The 17,806-nt window shown below is 42.8% G+C and overlaps 1 protein-coding gene across 1 annotated transcript in view; it reads right to left on the minus strand.

Annotated features, from left to right (window-relative positions):
• Positions 1 to 410: 410 nt before the first annotated feature.
• LOC311000293 (voltage-gated inwardly rectifying potassium channel KCNH7-like) overlaps positions 411 to 17,806 on the minus strand; it is a gene marked incomplete at both ends in the record, with an annotated part of 73,447 nt that continues 56,051 nt past the window's right edge. The window contains 9 exons of the mRNA XM_083990971.1: positions 411 to 683; positions 1,506 to 1,698; positions 4,422 to 4,581; positions 6,555 to 6,839; positions 8,980 to 9,064; positions 9,782 to 9,987; positions 12,225 to 12,477; positions 16,468 to 16,667; positions 17,628 to 17,795. Of these exons, the coding sequence (XP_083847097.1) occupies positions 411 to 683; positions 1,506 to 1,698; positions 4,422 to 4,581; positions 6,555 to 6,839; positions 8,980 to 9,064; positions 9,782 to 9,987; positions 12,225 to 12,477; positions 16,468 to 16,667; positions 17,628 to 17,795 (1,823 nt within the window). The remainder of the gene's footprint in view (positions 684 to 1,505; positions 1,699 to 4,421; positions 4,582 to 6,554; positions 6,840 to 8,979; positions 9,065 to 9,781; positions 9,988 to 12,224; positions 12,478 to 16,467; positions 16,668 to 17,627; positions 17,796 to 17,806) is intronic.

The raw sequence follows: 17,806 nt of genomic DNA on the forward strand, positions 1-17,806 counted from the left end.
AGAAAAGAAAAAAGATGGGAAACAAGATCATGCATATCTCTTTTAGAAAAAGCACATCAGGTGCCTGGAGCTGCTGGCAGTGTTTCTATTAGAAGTATGTACACAGTAGTAGATGACCATTTACACATGTTAATAATATAGTGTATAAATACCTCTGTATAAATGGACTTTATACATCTAAATCAGAGTAGCAGGGGGAGGGGAGGGGGGGTCAGGGGGGCTGGAAGGAATGGAAGAAAGTCTACAGTTTGTTTTTGTTTCCTTTGCATATTCAGTCTCTTTCTTAGACCCTGAGTCAAGCTGGAGAGAAAAACCTTCAGTCAGTGTCGAAGGGTTGGGGAGAAGTGTGTGTGTGTGTGTGTGTGTGTTTGGGGAGGGGGGGCAGGGCAGGGCAGCAGGGGGGTCTACTTTCATGGAAGCCCCGGGTAAGAAACTGGCCTGTGGAGTCCCAACGTCCCTGAGCTGCTGGGGACGTCGGGCAGCGAGGCCTGGCGGCCTGAAGGGAACCTCGCCGGCTGTTGCTGCTCTGTTGTGGTGTGTGCGTTGTCGTCGTGGTGCTGCGTCTGTGTGTGTCTCTGCTCCGCGTCGCTCTCCATTAGTCCAGCTAGGTCCCCGTCTGGAAGAGTCTCTGTGTGAACGAGGACCGGGGACGGCTCTTTGGGTTTGTTGTCTGGACCGGGGCTCTGAGGGAGACGGAGGGGGACACACACACAGATACACCACAAAACCAAGTCTTAAAGGGGACATATTATGGAGATATCACTTTTTGAAGGCTCTTTCACATATATTTGGGTGTTTGTCTTGCCTTCCAGCCCCTAAAATGTGGGAATTGACAAAAAATGTGTAATTTTCAGGCTCCTGAGGTTGAAATCCACGTGGTTTTACGAGCTGTTCCCTCAGTTTTCTTCCAGTGATGTAACTAGGATTCAAATTTGCATAATACCACCCCTACCTGGGACCGGTAGAAGGGGCGGCAAGCTTGCCGCTTGCCGCTTGCCGTTCAAAAGAGCTGTGATGATTGATCCTTGGGGTATTTTGTCTTTAAGACACCTGGGAACTATTTTAATTTGTGGGAAAGGGCATAATATGTCTCCTTTAAAGGTCCCACACAGAATAAAGGCAGTTGTCCATGTGTTTTTATTCATTTTAAAGCAGGTCTAGGTTCTATATTGACAACAATAATATTTTACCACTGTTTGAATAAAGCTGTTAATTTATTCAGCCTACTGTGTCCATGTCTGCATTTGGGTCTATATAATCTCTAAAACATAACACTTGTGGTATAAAACATAAGAATATAATCTAATATGTTCATTGACAACTTTAGATATTCAGCAGACAGAAATTAATCAGATCAAAAAAAGCTACAGTTGTGTTTCATTATGTTTCTCCTGATTCAATACAAATGTTTGTTTATTAATAACTTGCGTCATCTAAAAGGAGTCCATCCATCCATCCATCCATCCATGTGTATGAGTGTGTATATGAGTGTGTGTGTGTTGCACCTGTGGCTGAGCCGGAGCGGGACCGAGGCTGAGCTCCGTCTGCAGCGCCGCCGGCTGGAGCCTGACGGTGGGTCTGTGGTACTCGGGGCTGGAGGTGACGGTGCTGTAGGCCGGGGGGCCGGCGGCGGCGGTGGTCTGCCTCTGGAGGAGCTGCAGGATGGCCTGGATGTCTGCCGTCATCTGGGACTCCAGTCTGACACACACACACACACACACACACACACACACACACACACACACACACACACACACACACACACACACACACACACACACACACACACACACACACACACACACACACACACACACACACACACAAAGAAACAAACACCACAACATGAAAAAACAAAACTCATCAGTAACATCTGGTGTTGATAGTAACTACAGACCGAATGACGATGACTATTTTTATGATTATGCTCCGATTAGAGTCAAATCAGGGACTCTAATAGTCCAGTGTTGGCATTATGGGATGCTGGGTGGCTGGATGGCTGGTCAGTCTAACACCAACCACTAGAGGGAGACTCAAACCTTCCAACTGCAGATAGTTGAGTGCTGCAGCAGGAAATGTGGCTCCTCTGCTCCTATCCACTTCCTGTAAACCCAGTAATAGTCTTAAATTCATAAAATGTCCCTTAACTGATGTTTTATTGTATATCATTGTTTATATTGACTGCAACAGTGCATCCGTTGAGAAAATAAATGATTTTAATGATGTTGCTAATTATCACACATATAAATCCTTTGTCAATATGAAGATTTAAGTCGAAATCATAAAGGAAATCACCTGCAGTGAAGTCTACAGGTGCATTCATTTATATAATGTGCTGCAACCACAAACAATATATTCAATTAACAGGTTTAAAGAAAACAACATACATAGAAAATGATGTATGCTTCTCTATATTTTGGGATTATTGTCTCAGACTCTTTAAACTTTCACTTTATTGTTTCATCTTCCAGCGGTGACTGTTTAGATCCTGAAACTTGAGCTCATGTCAACTTAAAATAGAGGTAAACTAAAATACCAAATACCTGCAACTGTGTGTCATCGTCACGTAATGCAGCAAGTTACATCACATCATAGAGTCTGAAGGTGGTGAATCACCTTTTCTCCCCACACACTCCCTTTTTTTTTCAGCTCATCAGCAAAAAACAGTCAAGGAGGAGAGCCTCCTTGTCGCTCCGCCAGGCGCCTGTTCTGCTCTTTACGGGGGATTCAGTCTGAATCAACACTTTGTCTGTGTATAATAAGGAGTAAGGTGTGTCGTGGCCACTGGCGCCATCCCACAGTTCCACTCAAACACAAATTCCCCCTTTTTCCTCTGTAAATGCACCAAAAACTCGTGGTGCAACTTCACCGTCGACTCCACCGCTGCTCCGACCTCGCGGCGTGACGTCAAGACTCTTTGCAACTCAACGGCGCTATAAATAGACGCCCACTGACTGTCTGCCTGCCTGCCTCCCCCTCATCTGTATCAGTGCACCAGCAGAGAATCACACGGTCCGCTCCTCTGCATCACGCCGCTGTCTGCCCTCACGTGTCTCTGTGTGAGTCCTCAGCCAATTATAGGCACCGTGGCAGCGGCTGGTGTGGCGGGCTCTTACAAGACGACTGTTGAGATGAAGTTGGAGAAAATAAAAAGATCCCAGAGGTGTCTTTAGTTATCTAAAGGTCAACAGCAGCCTCATCTTTAGAAGAACACACCAGGGCTCTTTCTTTTCTTTTATTATGATTTATTCTACATTAAAGGTGCCATATTGTAATAAAGTGAGATGTCCATGTCATTTTGGCTCATGATCAGCTCTAGTGTCGATTATCAAAGCCTCAGTCCACAGAAAGAAACTGAGCCTCACAACCAGGCGTCAGCACTTCCTGTGACTTTGTGATGTCACAACACAACAGTAACCGTTCACATGCTGCACATGGAGCCACCACCACCCAACCAACAGAGAGAGGAGATCTAAAACTGACCTGATTTTATTCATTAAAATAATAATAATTATAGTTACACAATGGTTGATTTATTTTGAATTTTCAAAGTTTTGAAATTTAGAGGCGTGCTGTAACCCCACCTTTCAAGATGTTCTCAAAAATTCAATTTTTGAGATAAAATTCATAAAACTTCATCAACCACGACTCCAAAATATTCAATTCTTTTCAGGAAGATTGAAAATGTTATTTGCATGCACTGTAGGCTCAATTTTCAATAAATCAAAAATCTGTGTGGATTGTTTGTGGAGGACAGTCTGAAGATGCTCTCTAGCAAGTTTTGGTTAATTTGTAATGAGTTTCAGTGGACAAAGGTTTCAGCAGTATTGGGGCGATATTTTGGTGAAAGTTTCGAAACTGTAGCATGTACTGTTGAATTTTCAAAGCTTTTACATTTAAACGCTAATTGACATTGACATTTTTTCACTGATTATGCATGGGAAGTAGGATAGGATTTCCTCGGAAGAAGAAAGAATAAGAAGAACATTGAGGAAAACAATACCCTGCCTGGACCCTTATAATTATTTTAGTAATTATATAGCACCTTTAAAAACAAGGGTTTACAAAGTGTTTTGACATTTGCAACAACAGTTACACATAAGCCCTAAAAGCCAAAAAAAACCACCAAATCTGGTTCTTAAAAACCCACAAGACATACAGGAAGAGTAAGCAACATGGAGCCTGGCCTCTGTAACTCCCAGTAGCTCATTTGTTTCATGTTCAGTTCAACTTGTTATCACAGCACTCAGCTCCCTCTGGAGACGTTAAAAGCTTCATTAAGTGCTGCAGCAACATGTGGAAACACACTGTGATGTGTGACGTCAGTGGGCTTCCCCTCTCTGAAGGATCCAACAAAACCCCCCAGCCCCTCCTTTAAAGGGAATATCGGAAAATCCTCCTCCTAAGCGGACGTGTCCCACCTGTTGAGGTGCTGCTGCAGCAGGTCCAGCCGTTGCTCCACCTCTCCGTAGGTGAGGTCCGTGTCGCTGTCGTCCTCCCCGGCCGGCGTCTCCTGACACTGGGCCGACTCCTCTGCGCTCTGGCTGGGACGCTGACGCACCCACTCATCTGCATGGTGCTCTGAGAGGGAGACACACACACACACACATATACACACACACACAGGGGGAAAATGATGTGTGTTATTAGAGCATCTCCTCCAGGGAAGCCTCTTCCTGTGTTGTGCCTGCTCATCATTTAGCCTCACTGAGCTGTGATCAGTTTCCACCACGGAGAGAAGAACACATGCTGTGACCCCGGCTGCTGGTTGCTCCCTCGCCTTTTTACAGTTTGTGGGTAGAAGTCGAGGAAGATTAAATTAAATTGGCGTTTCCTGTTTGCAGCTCTCTCTCTCTCTCTCTCGCCAGGAATCAATATCTGCTCTCTCGCTCTAGGAGAGAAATCCTCTTATGACTGCAACAGCTGAATTATGGGATATCGCGATCAAATCAACACGCTGACACAGCTCCTCCAGTCTCATACTGAATTTAACTTGGCGGACAGAATAAAAGGGAATCCTGCAGTAAAGGTTGTTGTGTGTATGTGTATGTGAACTGCTGGTTGATTATATGGAGGATTTAAATCCCCGACACCGGGTCATGTGAGGTCAAGCTGTAGAGACAAGCTGGTGTCTGCTCAACATGCGGAGACGGAGGAAGCTCTCAGACGACCCACATGAAGCTGCTGGCTGCTCCGTCTGTCTAAACTGCGCTGGGATCAGCAGGGATCCAGATTTCAGACCTCGCGCTGCTCTGCTGTGTTGCGTTCAAATTTCACGCCAACTGAGCAAATAATTAAACCTCATCCCTCTGATTTCCTAAAAAGATTTAACGACACAACACGTTATTTTACCTCATGTTTTCACTAAACCCGTCACTTGGTCATGACCTACGATCAAAGTGTGTGTGTGTGTGTGTGTGTGTGTGTGTGTGTGTGTGACCCCCCAGGGCTGGCTGCTGCGTATAATCCTCTTACGTTTTTATTACTGAGGGGGGTTTTAGGTTTCACTATAATGACACATAATCCTTGTTTGGACTTTTAATAGGTGTGACATTCCTCCTCTGAGGCTTAGGGAGCCAATTACTATTAAGTAAAAGTTTAGAGGACACATTTACAGTCATGGAGATCCAATTAAATCAGAATGAAAACAGTTGAATTCTACAAAATCATTTGTTTTTTCATGTTTTGACAAAATAAAAAGTCTTATTTGAGTGACAGCGGGGGAAGAAAAGAAAAGCATCCAGCTATTACAGTTGTTCTCCATTAGTTTGGCTCATTTCTTGAAACAACATGGACAAACCTCCAAACCACTTGACAATTGTATTTCTCATTAATTTCATCAAATTAGTTCATCTTTGCAAATAATTAAGTACAGGTAGCTACAGTTAGCACAGTGAATAGATGTAGACAGAACGTCTAAACATTTTGACTTGCAGTGCTCACACAATGCCAAAGGGATGATGCATTTTGGAGGCACTGACTATTAATATGAGAAAGGAATTTAGTTTTGACACATGAGTGAACCGTTTTGCAAGAGATATCAGCTTTTGCAAGTGATCTATGGTGTTGTGCTGAACTATAAGACTGTTTTGCCAAATGATCTTAAGAGTTTTGAGAATGTAATTCAGGGTTACTAACTACACATTTGACATTACAAAATTCCAGACCTTAATTTTTCAGACAAATAATTTGTGACATTTGAGTAATTAGATGTGTATCATGTAAATAAATTATGCAATTAATCATTTTTTGTTTTCATTATTCTGAATGTGTATGCCATTATGTCATCAAATAATTTCCAGGACATTGTAACTAGGTACAATAGAGCATACAAAATCATTTTCTCAAATAACTTTAGATAAAACCAAACCCATATTTCCATACAATAGTTTCCATTTTCCATACTACCTGGAAATGTATAAAATCAAATTTCATACTTGCGTAGGAACCCTGGTGATTTCTGTTTCAACAAATGAGCCAAACCCAACGGAGAAAACAAACAAAACAAAAGAGCAACGTAGCAACAGCGACTGTAGGGCGGATGTTTCCATCACCTTTATACGCCTGGTCCTGTGTGTCGTCTGCGGCCTGCGCGTCGGGAGCGCCGCTCAGCCCGAAGCCCAGGGAGTTGTCCCTCACCACCGGGTAGCCCAGCACGCCAGAACACAGGGGCCTCTGCTCCTCTTCCTCCTCTCTGCCCTCCTCCTCCTCCTCCTCGTCCTCATCCTCCCCCTCCTCCGCAGCCGACTCCCTCCTCTCCTCGGTTGCCGGGGCGGCGTAGATCTGCCTCCCCTGCTTGGCGTCGCAGTAGGTGGCTGCCGGCTCCTTGTTGTGGGAACCTACGGGGAGAGAGACGAGAGATCAGGAGGAGCGCTGAGGGGACACGGAGACTTCCTCCGGGGACGTCTGGGCTGTCTCATTATCTTCCGACAACACAGAGCCGGAGCTTTGCTTCGGGGGTTGAAGTGAGGACAAACAATGTTAAAGGAGCATTTCACAGTGTCCCGACCTAATCGTGTTATGTAACCGACAGATACCGTCCATGTGTTTTTTTGACCGACAACAAGAACAACGCTGTTCGTGGCCGCATTCTCCATTTTTGCTTGCGTTAAAGGGATAGTTCAACATTTTGGGAAATTGGCCCATTGCCATAATTCCTATAGTTTTAGGGGTACAGTAGGTTCGTTACCTTTAATTGTCGGTGCAAGCTATTTTTAGAACGGCGGAGCAGAGCTGCGAGCTGCTCAGAGCTACGCTACGGAGGCTCATTGGATTTCTTGGTTTCCCTCATCAAACTCATCAAATACACAATCCAACAGCTCCAAAACGCTCTGGTGGACAAGTTGTGACCTGCACATTCATACATGCATGCACACATGCTATGAGATAATAATAGAATTAGCCTCCGTAGCGTAGCTCTGAGCAGCTCGCGGCCCTGCTCCACCGTTCTAAAAATAGCTTGCACCGACAATTAAAGGTAACGAACCTACTGCTAAAACTATAGGGATTATGACAATGGGTCAATTTGCCAAAATGTTGAACTATCCCTTTAAATCTGGAGATGGTGATACTGTATTCACATGGTCCGTAACCATGGTGACCAATTAGATTTGCCTGAATCAAAGCCAAAACGCTGAGTGCTGCTGTGTGGAGGCTCAGCAGCCCAAGTCCTCCAAGTCCCAAACCTCCCGGCTGTTAGAAGTCAAATTTCGGGGGCCGCTTCTCGCTTCTCGCTCGCTCCACGCATTCATCTGGAAGCTGCCCGGCGGTCTGAGGGCCAAGGGGGGGGGCTACTGCTGTGATTTATCTGCACTGGAACTGATCTAAAGAGTGAGTTTCTCACAGGGGGGGGTGGGGGGGGCACATCAGGATTAAACTGTTTCATATAACTGACTGAAGACGAGCAGAGGTTAAACTAGAGGTTTAAGAGGAAAGGTTTTATCCAGTCAGGTTGGGGATAGGCTGGTGCAGAGATCTCTACTTCACCATGGCAGCAGCACTCTGTAAATACTCATCATTAGTTAACTCAGAAAACATGTTTTTAATCAACTTGTGTCAACGTGCTGCAGACTGAACGAGCCTCCGTATGGTAAAGAGACGATGTGTAATTAAAAATGTGAGAGAGTCTGCAGAGCCGTTTAGTCATATGTGCACTGCAATTAAAATACAACTAATTAACAACACTGAGCCATGACATTGTCCTTGTAATGGCATTTTCACCAATTTGTTCTGTCTTTAAATGTCATTTAAATAAAATGTGAATTTGACAGACACCCATAAAAAACAGGAACAGAGACAGCGTGAAAATGTATAAATATTGTTTTCTCCCTGTGGCAGTGAACACACCTAAAACAGCTCATTGTGAATAAAAGGTGATCTGTTCCTCAGGTCCTGGTCTTAGCTTTATGCAACAGTTTAATCCTGGCTCATTTGAGACTGACTTTTCACTTTAAGCCCTGCTTCTCTGAACCTTCTTAATCAAACACCTCTCAGGCTAATTAAAGTTTCCCCTGGTATCCTTGGATCAGACTTGATTTAAACCCGCTTTTCCTTAAAAATAACAGTGGTTTGCTCCAGTAAGCCCGGTAATCTCGCTTTATGAAACACTTATGAAACACGCATCAGGCACATTTCACAAAGCAAAAAGAAAAACATACACAAACATGAGCCACAGAGTTCAGATAATTACATCCCACTGCTTAGATTGGTAACACTTTATAATAAGTCCACACTATTAAGCATTAGTTAAGCATTAAATACTGAATTCATCATGAAGACTCATTAGCATGTAGTTTATAAACAGTTAAAAATGTTTTACTCATCATTGATAAGCACTAACTTTATTTATACACTACATACTAATGAGTATTAATGCGTTATAAATGAAGAATTTAGTATTTATTAATGCTTAACTAATTCTTAATAGTGTGTATTTATTATGAAGTGTTGCCCTTAGATTACATGATTGTTGTCTCTGACCTGTGGAGGACTTCCTCTTGTAGGACACCCGTCTTCGACAGTTGACGTCGTCCATGTTGGAATCCGTTGCCTGTGGGTATGTCGACTGTAAAACGTAAAAAGGTCAGTATATGATCAGACTGAATCATGTCACATATGATGACACACACATGTAGCGTGTAAAAAAAAAAACTGGTTGACTTTCCTTGAAGAACAAAACTAATAGTAGCTGCTAGGATTAGAAAATATATAAAATGTAATATCGCTGTCCAAATATGGCCATAAAAATGGAGGGAAACAGTATTTCAGTGTTTCCTTAACTAAGCAACACAACCTGCTGCTTGTATCTGTGTTTTTGTGGGGTAATCCTCCCAGAAGCTTCTCGTGTGTCTGCACACTTACACTTTGAAGGAGATGAATAAAACAGCTGACTGGTGTCCGTTCTTGCTAACACGATGCCGCGGGGCCGGGAGCCGTGCGCATCTTTCCGCTACACCCGATTCGTCATAATTACCGCCGGCGACATCATGCCCTCAGTACGTAACGTCTGCCACTGATACGCTCTATCTCTCACTCTTTCCCCTTCCAGTGAAAGGCAGCTGAGAGAGAAATGTCTGAAATAGCCCTCGTGCTTTTATTCCCACTACCACAGATAAATGAAGTGAATTGATAATAAAGCTATTCATCCAACTTAAATGGACATGGGAGATATATGTCTCATGAATAGACTTTTTATTCTAAGTTAACGCTCTCTCTTACTATAACTGATTTATTCTGAAAGTCTTCAGTCCGTCTCGCTGCCTCTGTGCCGTTCTCTGGTTACCTTGGCGCTTTCGTCGCGGAGGTCAAACGTCAGCTCCAGGTTTGTGAGGAAGTGGTCATGGAACTCTGGATACATGTCCAGCACCTCCAGGATCTCCTCCCTCTGGATGGTGTGCAGGTCGCAGTAGCTCAGCGCCCGCACGTCCGCGCACGACTTCCCCGGCTTGGCGAACAGGTGGATCATCTCGCCGAAGATGTCGTTCTTGCCTACAGGAGAAAGACAGACAGAGGTGTACATTGAGTTAAAGGGATACTTCACCCAAAAGGCTAAAAACAGATCAAATGTTTTTTTCAGAACAACTTTTCCATGTGGCGGCTTCAGGACACTTGGGTCAGTACAGACGAGCAGTATGGAGGTATTTGGATGTTTCATAGTGTGTGTTTTGGACGATTCAAAAGTGAACTCTATCCGCCACTATTACATGAAAATCCGTTGCCGGACCCCCCCTGGAACTCCTAAAGCGTTTTGATGACTCTGAAACTTCTCCAAACCCTTCCTTGGCATGACGATTTTGGGTGAAGTATCCCTTTAAAAGTTAAATATTGAGCACCTGGTGGAGTTGCATAATGTGAATACACCAGCATGGATCCTACATGGGACTGAATCAGATGACTGAAGTGGAATATGGAGGAGGCCTAAATATTCCAAATTAAAGGAATATGACGACAAAAATAAATAAATTATAAGTGTAAAACATTAAAATGAAACTGCAGTTTCTTAAAAAATGATCAAAACCCAACTCCCAGCGTTAATATTTTATCCTTTTCTATTCTAACAAATGAATAAAACTTTATATCTAAATGTTACAATAACCTTGAGTTATGGTAATTCACACATTTTCACCACCAACGACTGAGTCTGTTCAGGCGCAGTGTTACATCATGTTATACATTCAAAACAGTGCATCAACAAGGTGGTATATGGAAATGCAGGAATCAGCACTTCTCCTGCTGGAGCAGAGGAAATGTGCTGAGTTGTGTGTAACCTGGTTCTCCCTCATCATGACCCTATTATGTCACCTGTTTTCTCTACACCTCTGTATGAAAAAACAGCCATTTAAAGACGAACCACAGCAGTAGGAAGGAAGCAACCTGCCAGATGCTGAAACTGACTGAGAGGGGGGGTTTATTTTAATTATACTTGGATGCCGTCGCCATATTCGCCTCTTCTCTCCCTCTGTCACTTCACTTTCCTCCTGGATTCCCGTCTTTCCTAAACTCTCATCGTCTTTCTCCCCCCTGGTCTTTTCCTCCCCCTCCATCCCTTCCTGCTTCTACTGTCATCCATCTCTATTTGAAAGCAATCATGTCCTCTTTTTTTCTTTTTTCATCAGCACATATCCTCTGTGTCCTCCCCCTCTCTCTCTCCTGTCCTCTCCCTTCATCTGCGGCTGGCTCGGGGGCCGTGAGGCAGCAATCACCGACTTCTTTGAAGTAAGTTATTACAACGCACCCAACAGGGATCTCAGCTGCCGACCGGCCACATCACAGCTCAGCGGAGCCGTCTTTATTCAGCCAGCCCACCCGCGTCAGGTGAAGCTAGAGTCCTGGTCTTCTGTGTCATCAGCAGGAATCACAATGAGGTTTTGAGATCTTTTTTTAAATACATTACCAGACTGATAAGCTGCTACAATCTTCCTCTGACTGCTCTTTCCATCTCACCATGGTGTTCACTCTCACTTCAACAGTCAGGAGCATCGTACCAAACTAAATGTCTGAGGTTTAAATCGGGAAAAAAATCTGAGTAACAACGTTCAGATCATGTGCACCTGATGTGATTCAACTAATTCAATTAATCAAGAACGAAAGTGAGAGGGTGGAAACCAGGAAACCAGGTAATCCTGGGCAAGTCGACCACTAAATAATAATATCAAAATAACTATAAAGACAAAACAATATTTTTTAGCAAAAATGGACCCATTAACAACTATGAGTAATGTAGATTCAGTTTTTAATGCAGCTAAATGCCAGGCTAATTAGAAAGAAACAGCATAACCCTTTTTTCTTTTTTATCTCCCACACGCAGATGTCCATCTAAGTTTGCCGTCCTATATAAACGGTGCATTCAGACACATCTGTAACCGACGCCATCAGTTTGTTCTGCAACATAAGTTTCATCATGAGATGCCTTCAATGTACTAAAGCAGCTGATATTACTTTACACTGATAAGAGACAGGACGACTTTCTAAATACTGACAGACTCCAGCTGCTCTCTTGTCTTTCCAAACCTTTTTGCACCTCCTGTTCAATAGCCTACTTATTCCCTACATCATTTCACTTTTACTTAATTTATGGACATAAATGTTTGGATTTCTTTGAATATATATAGAATATAAACACAGATAACAGCATGATCTACCTCCATAAATAATGGAGGTATTAGGTCATTTTTAAAGTAGCTTTCAAGCCGAAAAACGTTTGTGCATCCCTGTGGTAAACTCACCGAGGATGGCCACGACCACGTCATCTTTGAGGATCTCGATGGAGCCGCGGGAGACGAAGTAAAGCGCGGTGAGGACGTCTCCGCCGTGGACCAAGGTGTCTCCGGGCGGCGCGTGCGTGGTCTTGAACCTCATGGCCAGCGCCCGCAGGCAGCCCTTGGTGGCGCCGCGGAACGCCTTGCAGCCCTGCAGGAGGCTCTGGTTGAGGTGGAGGCAGATGTCCGCCTGCAGACACTCTGGGAAACCCTTCAGCACCTGAGTGAGGAAGACGGGGCCAACGCACACACAGGATCATGGTGACTACATGGTCTAAAGAATCTCTCAGTGTTTTTAATAATGTGAGTTTTGGTTTTCGAGGTGAAGTTGGAGGTCGAATTGTCTGGATTTCCAGAGAGATTTGCTACAATTGCCACGTGTGTTCTTTCCTTCTTCTCAAAACCTCAAAATCATATCCTGCAGTAAAAATAGCCTGCAATGTTCTTCTTTCTCCTTATGCTTCAAAACTTACAATTTAGTCTTCTACTGGGTCTTTCAGCAACTTTTGATGAGAGACGGGACAGAACATTCAGAGACTGAGAAGCTGCAGATAATTGACAGCTCCAAACTCCAAACACGGGGCTCGGTGTTTGCTGTGTCTGCTCTCTGTTTGAGATGCTTTGGCACAAGTTTCACTGCCTTTACTGTATGTACTGCCATGATGAAACTACCTGGAATATGCAAAAACCACAAAATTCAGTCTAGTTTCCTACAACAGAGCGCCGCAGGAACGAGTCCTGAAGCCCTAGAGGTAAGTTTACATTTCACCACTTCCTGTTCCCTCATCCTCAAATCTCTGTTTTGTTTTTTTAAAAATCAGTTTTGGTTCGTGACTAAACAAAAGTGACTAGGAGACAACAGAGGGACGTTACTTCAACTTTAAAGCCTCGCACTCTCACTACGCTTTTTTTTAATACAACACAAGTTTAAATTTATATATATTAGGGCTGTCAATCGATTTAAAAAAAATTAACTAATTAATTTAGCAACAAATTAAGCCTGAAGCCAATAACGAATATTTATTTATGTTAAATCAGCAAATAAATGTAGAATAAACACAAAGAAAGTATATTTAAAGTCAAAGACAAATTTTAATGGCTTTCTTTAGACTCTGAACACAGTTTCTCACGTTAATTGCGTTAAATGTTTAAAATTAATCGCCAAAATGAACGCATTAACTTTGACAGCACTAATATATGACTTCACTGCACTGGAAGATGGTGATGCTAGTTCCTGGTTGGCCTATAAACATACGTCTTCCCTCTGGCAGTCGACACTCTGACCCTCATTTTGCTTTGTTGTTCTCAAGAAACAGAGAATTAAAATATCATTAATATTAAAACGTGACCCAACCTTATATATATATATGTATATATAAGATATAAGAGACATTTTAACATTTTATTTCTATATATATAAAAAAACAAACTTACCCTTTGAAAGACAAATAAACACAGACCACTGACGAAACTAATGATGGATCGACAACATAAAAGCGATTGTTAATATCATTTTCTTTTCAAACCGTGACACAACAGACACTAGAAGGCAGGGAAAAGGCTTCGAGGACACATTAGGGAGAGTCGAAACAAGAAAACACAAATCTTATCTTTTGTCATTTACACATGAAACACAATGTGTTGATGACAAGAGGATTGCAGGGAGGGGAGGGGGAAGGGGGGTAGGTGGTGCAGCCTGAACTGCTTTTCTGGCTCTGACAGGCTTTTTTTTTTTTTTTTTTTCTTTTTCAGAACAAAAACTGATCAGTAGATTTGGAAAGGAAAGACTGAACAACATTTGGCAAGCGCAGGTGCCACCACGGAGCGCGCAGCCAAGCCTCCCAGTCGTGGGAGGGAAACCTGGCAGCGCCCGGCGAGGCTGTGCCCACTCTCACAACAGGCGTGATTCACTCTGTCTCTGGTACCAGATGAATATCATGGGGTTTGTGTTTGAATACACAGATTTCATGCAAAAGAAAGGGGCACCTCGAGGCAGGCCACATGCAAGTCTCTCCACTGGTGGACTATTACTGTGGCCTGCTAGGGAGCGTTCAGTCACTGTTAATGCATGTTTGTCTTCTGGGCATGCAAAAGTTGATCCTGCAAATCTAGGCTGTGGCGTCATGTCCATGTGAGTAGAGTAGAGTAGAGTAGAGTAGAGTAGAGTAGAGTAGAGTAAAGTAAAGTAGAGTAGAGTAGAGTAGGGGTTGCATGAATTCAGAGTTTTTAAAGTCGACTCTAATGTTATGAAAGTCGAGTCCACGTCAACTAGTCGCTGATGACATCATTCATATTTTTCCTGTCATAAATAAAATCACAGGAGGAGGGAAATGCTTTGCAACAATCTGTATTCACTGTTTTTTAGGTGATGGGCACCTGTTTTTACCTGAAATTGCACTTTGTAATTTAATCATGGTGACTGTCTTTTAAAATCTTTAGTCTTATGATTGTTGTTATCATACCCTTAAAGCAGAAGTAAGCGATCCGGTCGTTTTGGCTAATGCTGCGTTCCAGGCAGGCTTTTGAAACCGTAAATTACAGCTTCAAGTCACAACTTAGGACTTTGTAGCGTTCCAGGCAACCCACTTGGGTTTTTCCGACCTGTTTTACCTGTGAAAGTCACTATAACGGCCACTGGTAACACGAGTTACGGGTTGCCTTGAATGCACCATAACAGTCCTCGTCCCTACGTCACCACATTCACGCGCATCCCTTGGCTGCACACACAGAGAGGACTGCCCCTTTATGCCATTCTCTCTCCTCATTGGATAAAACTTGTAGGATACGAGAAAAGTTTTCTCCTCGGCTCAGAGCAGAGCAGAGTGACTGACAGACCCGTGTTTCAGTCCAAACACTCTATGTACTGTAAGTGATTGCTGTCGGAAGATATAACTATTTAAGACTTATATTAACACAAAAATATCGCTTACTTCTGCTTTAACTGTGTATTTCAACCTGCACTTATAGTCTATTTATGTCAATGACTACAGATGGAAATTAACGTTCTTGCTAAATCTGCACGCTGCCCTGTTATAAACTAATTAAACTAAACTAAACTGACAGACAGCTCAAGCACAGAAATGAGTACACAGAACAGCAGCTATATAAACAACAAGCTGTAAATACACTCCTATATATAAGTGCAAAAGAAAATACAGTAGCTACTGTCCGTTAAACAATTAGGGAGGAAAAAACAACACGCAGTTTGTGTTTTTTTTTGTTGTTGTTGTACACGACATAAAGCTGCCTACGCAAGGTGAGTTTTTTTGTTTTTTTGTTTAATTGCCTGCTTATTCGACTGCGGTGGTGCGCTAGTGTTTCTTTTAATAAAGATAGAAGAAATAGAAGACAGTTTTAAGCGATTAGGGTGACAGACTAGTTTCATTCAGTCACTCAGCTGTTTTAAGCGTCTCTCCTCTTGAACTGCCAAAATAACATGATCAGCGACTAGTCAATGTCATGCTCAAAACGTCATTGTGGAGCAGTAAAGTCGACTAATTGATATAGTCTGTGCAACCCCTAGAGTAGAGTCGGTGGTGTGACAGATAAAACACTGTGAGAACGTGCTCTCTAATAACATGCATGTTTTGGACAATAATGAATCAATTACAGATTAAAGCTGTATCATATGTTCTGTCTTCTGCACATTAAAGCTAAAAAACAAATGACTCTGAGCATTTCAGACACAGCTAGATGAAGCTCTACCACCTAGGAACATGATGGACATTAGTTGTGTTAACACATGTACCTCCTGCTCTTACCAGAGTGGTGGGGGTCAGTCCATTTGACATGAGGCAGACATGGAAAAGACAAACTGATATAAGTACCATGAACAGTATCACGATGAGAAATGCAACAGTTCACTGTGTTCACGCAGTAACTGTAGCTTTCATTCAACTTGTGGCTATGACCAAACATCGCACATTATACTGTATATATATAAACCGTGATGAGAACAGTGCGCTATGCCGGCGACATAGTGAGTTTGCTTGACATCGATCGATGTGGTGTGAGCGTTTTTCATGGGGGGAAGGGGCTGAAACTCAGCAGACAAACGGCGATCGAGACATCAAACTCACACAAGTGAGTTTGTAAAGGAGAGAGGAAGCAACAGAAGAAAGCAACGATAAACTTAAAGTTAAACACATTTTCTTGAGCTATAAGTACTGCACAACACACACACACACACAGACACACACTCCTCTCGTACCATGTTCATGTCAATGCCGTTGGTGTAGCTCCAGGCGTGTTGGAAGTACTCCTCCAGCCTCTGCCTCAGCGGGTTGGGGATCTGGTGGAAGCGGATGAACTCTTTGACCCGCAGCATCTGGAGGTGATACCTGGCCGTACCTGAATACAACCTCTGGATGATGGCCGACACGTTCCCAAAGATGCTGGCGTACATTAGAGCTGGGAGAGAGGCCACACACTGATCACCCACCCAGAACACACACACACCTACCTGACTCAGGGCTGCATGAGACACTACAGGTGAATAGGGTAAAACATTTACTAACAGATATCACCATGAAACCTCCCATGTTTATCACTTACATTAAGACAAATATATTTTGTATTATAAGTTTTTTGTTTAAATATGTAAATGAGGCAATATCTAATTAAATATGCACTCATTTGCATACATTTCCAGAACAGAAGTCTGAACAATGGATAAAGCTACTTTCAAAATTCTTGTTTTACTTTGACATATGAAAGATTTTGGATTTTCATCTCTTTATTTCACTCTGTAAATGAGAAAGTACTGTCACCAGCCATGTTTTTAGGAATAAAATGTTGTATAAATCAGGTTGTGAATGATATATCACCAATCCCCGCTGTAAAAACCTTCAGAATATAGAAAGGAATCAATCTGGAAAGTTTGGTGTCTGTAAGTGCTGCTGAAGTGGAGATTTCTAGCTTCTAAACTCATTTTGAGGAGATTTGTATAGTAAAATCCAATAAATTGTTATTGTCAATCATACTTTTATGATCTAATGAGTAGAATCACTTCCTGATCATCTCCTGTATGCAACCTGGATTTTTAACATACACTACCGGTCAAAGGTTTTAGAACGCCCCCAATTTTTCCAGTTTTTATCGACGACAAGTGCCACACATTTATGGGAACTTAGTTGGGAAGAACCTTTGATTTCCATTGTAGAAAGAATGCCATTAGGTGTGTTCAGCTGTTATATCTGGACATTTTAGTTTATAAATTGACTCTTAATCACTTTCTAACTTCAATTTCATCATTTGCTCAATGCTTTCATTTCATTCAGAGTACAAAGAGACTGGAAACATGGGGGTGATCTCTAACTTTTGAGCGGTACTGTAGTAGTAGTAGTGAACTGTTGCCCTGCTGTGACTCACATCCAATGAGCATGACGCAGATGGAGAAGATCTTCTCAGAGTTGGTGTTGGGGGAGACGTTCCCGAAGCCCACGCTGGTCAGACTGCTGAAGGTGAAATAGAGCGCTGTGACGTACTTATCTTTGATGGAGGGGCCTGAGCTGGGGTCGCTGTAGTTGTACTTCTTTCCTACAACGAAT

The sequence above is a fragment of the Trachurus trachurus genome (assembly GCF_905171665.1).
Source record: "Trachurus trachurus genome assembly, chromosome: 2".
In the NCBI taxonomy this organism is placed as follows: domain Eukaryota; kingdom Metazoa; phylum Chordata; class Actinopteri; order Carangiformes; family Carangidae; genus Trachurus; species Trachurus trachurus.